General features: G+C 39.7%; 1 protein-coding gene across 2 annotated transcripts in view; it reads left to right on the top strand.

The window, feature by feature from the left end:
• The first annotated feature begins 236 nt into the window (after positions 1 to 236).
• Positions 237 to 6,834, top strand: part of PURA (purine rich element binding protein A) — a 29,603-nt gene continuing 23,005 nt past the window's right edge. For both annotated transcript variants that reach the window (XM_083358342.1, XM_083358341.1), the window contains exon 1: positions 237 to 1,534. In XM_083358342.1, coding sequence (XP_083214468.1) covers positions 252 to 1,214 — 963 coding nt within the window. In that variant the 5' untranslated portion in view covers positions 237 to 251 and the 3' untranslated portion in view covers positions 1,215 to 1,534. The remainder of the gene's footprint in view (positions 1,535 to 6,834) is intronic.

Raw genomic sequence — 6,834 nt, 5'->3', positions numbered from 1 at the left:
CTCTGCCCAGTCGCGCGCTTCCCTCTCTGCCATGTTAGCCGCTCTCTCTCTTTCTGTCTCCTCCACAGATCTCGCGAGAGCGGCCGGCTGCTGCTGCTGCTGCTGGTGGTGGTGGCTGCGGAGGGGGCTGGAGCGGCGGCGGCGGCGGCGGCAGGAGCAGTAGCGGCGACGGGCGGCGGCGGAGGCGGCGGCGGCGGCCGGGGGGGGCGCAGGCAGGCAGGCAGGCGGGCGTCGGGTAGCCCGAAGGCATCATGGCGGATAGAGACAGCGGCAGCGAGCAGGGCGGCGGCGGCGGCGGCGGCGGGGCGCCGGGCTCGGGCCCTGGCGGCGGCGGCGGGCCCGGCAGTAGCGGCGGCGGCGGGGTGGGCCTCCAGCACGAGACGCAGGAGCTGGCCTCCAAGCGGGTGGACATCCAGAACAAGCGCTTCTACTTGGACGTCAAGCAGAACGCCAAGGGCCGCTTCCTGAAGATCGCGGAGGTGGGCGCCGGAGGCAGCAAGAGCCGGCTGACGCTCTCGATGTCGGTGGCGGTGGAGTTCCGCGACTATCTGGGCGACTTCATCGAGCACTACGCGCAGCTGGGGCCCAGCCAACCGCCGGAGCTGGCGCAGGCCGCGGACGAGCCCCGGCGGGCCCTGAAAAGCGAATTCCTGGTGCGCGAGAACCGCAAGTATTACATGGATTTGAAGGAGAACCAGCGCGGGCGGTTCCTGCGCATCCGCCAGACGGTCAACCGCGGTCCAGGCCTCGGCTCCACACAGGGCCAGACCATCGCCTTGCCAGCCCAAGGGCTGATCGAGTTCCGCGACGCCTTGGCCAAGCTCATCGACGACTACGGCGTGGAGGAGGAGCCGGCCGAGCTGCCCGAGGGCACCTCCTTGACGGTGGATAACAAGCGGTTCTTTTTCGACGTGGGCTCCAACAAGTACGGCGTTTTCATGCGGGTCAGCGAGGTCAAGCCCACCTACCGCAACTCCATCACCGTCCCTTACAAGGTGTGGGCCAAATTCGGACACACTTTCTGCAAGTACTCGGACGAGATGAAGAAGATCCAGGAGAAGCAGAGAGATAAGCGGGCCGCCGCCGCCGCCGCATCCTCCTCCTCCTCCGGCGGAACAGAGCAGCAGCCAGAGACCGAAATCGGCAGCAGCCCCGCTATCCCCACTGGCCCGCCCGGAGCCTTGCTGCAGGCGGAGGAGCCAGAGGAGGATTGATCTCCATCTATCTTTCCTCCCTCCTCTCCACATCCCTCCTTCCCACTTGGCTGCCTCCTCCCTGCCCTGCTGCACAGAGACACTGGTAATAATGACAACAACACACAGAGAAAGACTTTATACTGTAAGGGAGAGAAAGAGAGAGAAAACCAACATCCACAAGCCGAAAATAACGCATACCTGTTAAATATACCTGTTATAACTCCATGGGGAGCACCATCTACCCATCCACCACCAGAACTGACAGCCGAGCAAGCAACTTCTTTCTCTCCACCCCATCGCTGGATTGTTCCTTCCACTCTTGCTCATCGTATAAAACAGTAAGCAGCTGCTAAAAACAAACAAACAAAAAAAAATTACAAAAAAAGTAATAACATTATATAAGATGAACTGTGTTTCCTACTTGATTAAAAAAATATAAAGAACTGAGTGTTTATTTCCCTAATTAACCAAGAACTTTTGTACACGTTTAAGCTATTATTATTAAAAAAAAAGTGTTTGCAAAAATGGTCAAGATTAAAATATTGCTGAATTATATTAAAAAGAGAGAAAATGTCCTTTTCATGTTGAGCTAACATTTGACTTTAGCACAAAAAAGAGATATTTTAGAACACGTAAAATAATATTTTTAGTTTTTCTTCTCATTTTGTTACCAAATTTCAAAACCTTTCATGGAGGTTATTATAGTATATTTGACACCCTATATACCTGTGATTAGAGATGTGTATATATATATATGAGGGCTAGGCATGCTGTGTGTCTGAGCTTTGTCTAAATGTTATGCAGAAGTCTGTAGAGTTAAAAGGTACGTAGGTTTAATTCATGCAAGGTAACAATAAGTGCTCTCTTTTATACAATATGCATTGCATCTGGACCTTAAGCATATAAAATGGTCAGTGAAACTTCTGTGAACATAAAGAAAAATATTAAAAAGGCATTTAAATGAAATTTGCTAACTTGTGATTTTTATGGTTTGAACCAAAGTTATTCAAATAGTAAAAAGAGAGAGAAATGATCTCCCATATTTTTCTGCACCTGTTTGGTTTACAACTAAGTAGGTATCTTGTCATTGTTGTGTATATGAGATGTAATTGTATTGTTCATAATATATATATTTTTATGAAGTGTACTTAAAGTACTTTAACATGCAGTGATTTTCAGTATGCCTTTTTTTCAACAACAGGTGGTAAGGGTTTTTTTGTGTGGCCACTAGCACTATTCTTTTAATTTGTTCAGAGTCTCAGTCAAAACTCCAGCTTATGCTAGTGCTAACTAACTTGTGTAGGCCTGTCGTAGACATCAGTTCAACATGATTATGGTGTAATCCTACTGAGCCATGGATTTGAGTTTCCTTTAAAAGTAAAAGCCAAGTTGGTGTGTTGTAAAGAAATTTTCATGTAGCTGTGGTGCTAGTTATTACTGGCTACATACTTTATTCATGTAGTATTGACTCCTCCCCCAAGTGTGCAAATCTTCAGTTATAATTATGTACTTTGTGTGATATATATTAAAGCTGTAAAGTATAAAAACAGTCTGTGAGAATACTAACCTATCTGGAAGTGTTCTCCAACTTGCAATTATTTGTAGTAATATACTTTTACAATTTTTTTTCTTTTAAATGTTTGTGCTTTTAGTTGACTAACTACTTGCTGCTGTATAGTAAAATATTAATATATTTTTAACATTAAACTGCTGCATGACTATCATCATTGCAAAGTGAAAACAATAAATGATGCCTTAAAACAGTAGAAAAAATAGTTGGAATTCTGTAGGAATCTTATTGATTGAATCTTATTGATCAAGAATCTTATTGATTCTTGATTTTCTGAGTGTATTCATTTTCTAAACTACTTAGACAAATTTATCAGTGTGGATTTAACTACTTTATGTAGCAGATTCCACCTGTAGGAACAGAACTGTGTTTTGGTTTTCATTGATTGTAAGAGATTGAGTCTAGGTAAGACGATGGTTCAAAAGAAATGTATTTTTGGTTAAAAGTAATCCCCTTCTTTAGAGATATATTATAAGTTATTAAGACAAGTCTGTTTCAGTTGTATCCTCTGTTTCTAGTTAAATACATTTGCTAATGGTGTCCGTATAGCACCAAATGTGCAATAATATAGTGGTTAGGATTTATTTTTAGAATCACTGGAATTTATTACAATTGTTTTCTAAGATGCACTTTTCCATAAGGAAAAAGTAAGCTTCCATGGTGCACAATGTGATACTTTTCGGCCGCATGTAAAACTTTGAGTGTCAGATTTGCTTTGTTTTAATTTGTAGGCGGTTTCATACTGTATTTGAACTGTGATATAGAAAGGACTGCATTTTCCATGCTGTAGGTAGTTGAAAAGCTTAATCTTTTAATTTTTGCTATTTTGTTTGCAAGTTCCACTATTCCCTACAGTGTCTAAGATTTTAATTCTATAGATTGGCAGAAGCGTTGTTTTTAGCAATAACTTGTTTTATATGGGGAGAGGGACAGTCTTGTTCCATTTGAATTAAATCAAACTTGTATAACAGCAAAATACTCAATTCGGTTTTAGAGTGGACATAGCTAGTACATTTGTAAAGAGATTTTAAGTGAGTACTTTGCTTCTCAGGGTGTGAATGTACATTTATTTTGCCCCACTGTTGCCTGTGACCAGATTTATATAACATAGCAAATGTGTGTTTATCAAAGGCAAAACTAGAATGAAGGTATATAGTATAGGCAGTTAGTCCTTACCTGCCACCATTGATCCTCTAAACCTGTTGTCTGATTCCAGGCAATGTTGAAGCTATTTTAGTCAACAAATATATGTTTTGTTTATATCTCTTTCGTGAGACTCAAAGTTCAAAAACTTTTCCTGGCCTGTGTATCTGAGAATTCAGTTCTTTATATGTTGGAACAAGATGACATGTGAATTGTATAATTCTCCTTTTAGTCCAGTTCCAGCAGAATTTGGTGTCCCCAGTCTAAGATAATCTTTTTCTCCCATAGGCACACTAGATCAGAGGTAGGCAACCTTGGCTCTTTTATGACTCGCGGACTTCAACTCCCAGAATTCGAGCCAGCACAGCTGGCTCAGGAATTCTGGGAGTTGAAGTCCACGAGTCATAAAAGAGCCAAGGTTGCCTACCCCTGCACTAGATACTTTTAGGACCTGTTCAATATGATGTTATTTGAACCATAAATTACCTTGATTTGATTTCATGTTTTTCCAGTTGAGGTGCTCAGTACTTGATAAAGGTACAATAACTCACAATTAAAATAAGCAATAGTGGGAGAATTTTGTTTAAAGGCCAGATGAATAAAAATAATGGTATATTTGATCATATTTGGTATTTTTAAAACAGTATGTTCAAATGTGCCAAGCATCCAGCTTTTGGAAAACATGCCTTATTTTTCCTGAATATGTTTTCAGTGTCTTGTAGGAAAGATCCACAGTCATAATGAGATTTTATATGAAATGCAAGAAAACTTGAAATCCACTGCAATATAAACTTAAGTCTGTTTTTGTTTTATTTTTAAATGAAAGGGACACTGTCAAGTAACTTTTAAAATATGATCTCCCTTTCAGACTATCACAGCATGGCAATTGTGTTCATTTTAATTCCACTTGTTTTTTTTAAGTTGCTCTGTCTGAGAAATTAAATAAATGAGTTAAAATTAGACACTGTTGATTCATGCCTCTTTATTATTGTATGCTGTAAAATGCAATTTTCAGCCAGAGGGGGAGCTAAAGTAATTAAGAAATAATATTCACTGTACAGCACAAATTCTCTGAGTGTTAGAAAAAAGTAGCAGAGAAGGGCAAAAATAGGAAATGCAACATTTATTAATCCATCAAGAGTAAAGGGTGAAGGCAACCTTTGCATGTAGATAATGGAAAACTTACAAAAATGTAAACATTTAACCTAAAAATACTTGACAGTGTCACTTTTTAAAGTAGCATTTCAGGGACTGCAACTGATTCTATGTAGCTTTCTTTGAGAAGTACTATGAAGCAGAACCACCCACTCAGTATTTTGTAAAATGTAGATCTGTCTATTGTGCAGACAAGAGCTGTCGTTTCCAGCAATGAAGAAAATTTATGTGTGCCTATAGTAAACCAGAAACATCATTTCAAAAGAACAACATTTTTTACTTTTTATAACATTGTAACACTGCTTTGATCAGCCAGAGCTGTGCACATTACTGCACATGAAGCTGTGCAAATTATTGTATATATTGTAGTCAGCTAATTTGATGGGATTTGTGCACTAACACGTACATACAAAACTACCAGTGTGTGACTTTTCATGCTGACCAATAGTAACCAATCAATTTTGAACTGGTAGATAATACTTTTGAAACATATAATCTTCCTGCAAGGGGTGATTATATTTTATAACTATTTTCCAATAAAATGTAATATTTTTATCAATTTTATTAACCTTATAAAATAATTTTTATTTTGTATATATCTTTTTACTTTCTAGTGCCATATTTTTTTTCTAAAAAATTCCTGGGTGGGATAATTACGTTAGCAAGGTTAAGGATAAACATTAACTTCACAAATTAGGTTTTCATATGCCCAGTTTACTTTCACTAATAGGGATGTGATTCAGTCATCTAAATATGGCTTTAAGAATATGGAAACTACAACGTGCCCTGCTTCATCCCTGACAAACCAGTTTTTTCATCACATTCAGGATTTCTTTTAACCAAAAGTTCCTCTATGTTTGGAATCAGTGATGGTTGTGTTTTAGTGCCGTACTATGGCTCAGAAATCAGGATTAATTTGATTTGGTGTCTTGGTCAGCTATCTAGAAGTAAACTAAAAAAAGGGAAGTGGTAGTAAAATTATATAAGAATAACTGATGATCCCATAATGCACTATTAATTGTCAAAAAGTCAGTTACAGTGAATTAGAATAATTATATTGACATTTCAAATTTCTATGGAGATTCTTAATCAATCAGGTCATGGTTGTCCTAAAGGTGTTTTTCCAAAAGACAATTGGACTTTCTTGATTCCCCTCCCTTGAAAATACTGATAAAGATAAACCGCCAAGTGGCCTCAACAACTTTCCGAGAACTGCTTCACAACCTGCCTCCAGAGGTGGTGAATGCTCCACCACTGGACATTTTTAAGAAGAGACTAGACAGCCATTTGCCTGAAATGGTATAGGGTTTCCTGCCTGAGCAGGGGGTTGGACTAGATGACCTCCAAGGTCCCTTCCAACTTTATATTATTATTATTATTATTATTATTATTATTATTATTATTATTATTATTATTATTATTATTATTATCTAACAACAGACTTGCAGAGTGCTAATAACCAGTTGACTGCAGAGAATATAAAAGAATATAAATCCTTCCATTCCCCACCAGTCAGTTAGAACTGAAGAAGCTTCTTGGATGAGAAGCAAAACATTATCAAGGGGGGGGGGAAATCAAGAAAGTCCACTTGCCTTTTGGAAAAGCACCTTTGGGACATTGACATTTCAAGTTTAAAATATAATCTCAGTCATGTTTGATTTCTGACATTTTTTGTTTTATAAATTTACAGTAGAATCCTACTTCTACCCATCTTCCTTCTGGGCATTGTACTTTCTAGTACCAGTGTTTACACTCTGTATAATAACCTTC

The sequence above is a fragment of the Vipera ursinii genome, assembly GCF_947247035.1.
Source record: "Vipera ursinii genome assembly, chromosome: 3".
NCBI lineage: Eukaryota > Metazoa > Chordata > Lepidosauria > Squamata > Viperidae > Vipera > Vipera ursinii.
Note: the sequence above shows the minus strand (reverse complement) of the source record. Positions and strands in the feature narration are given on the sequence as shown.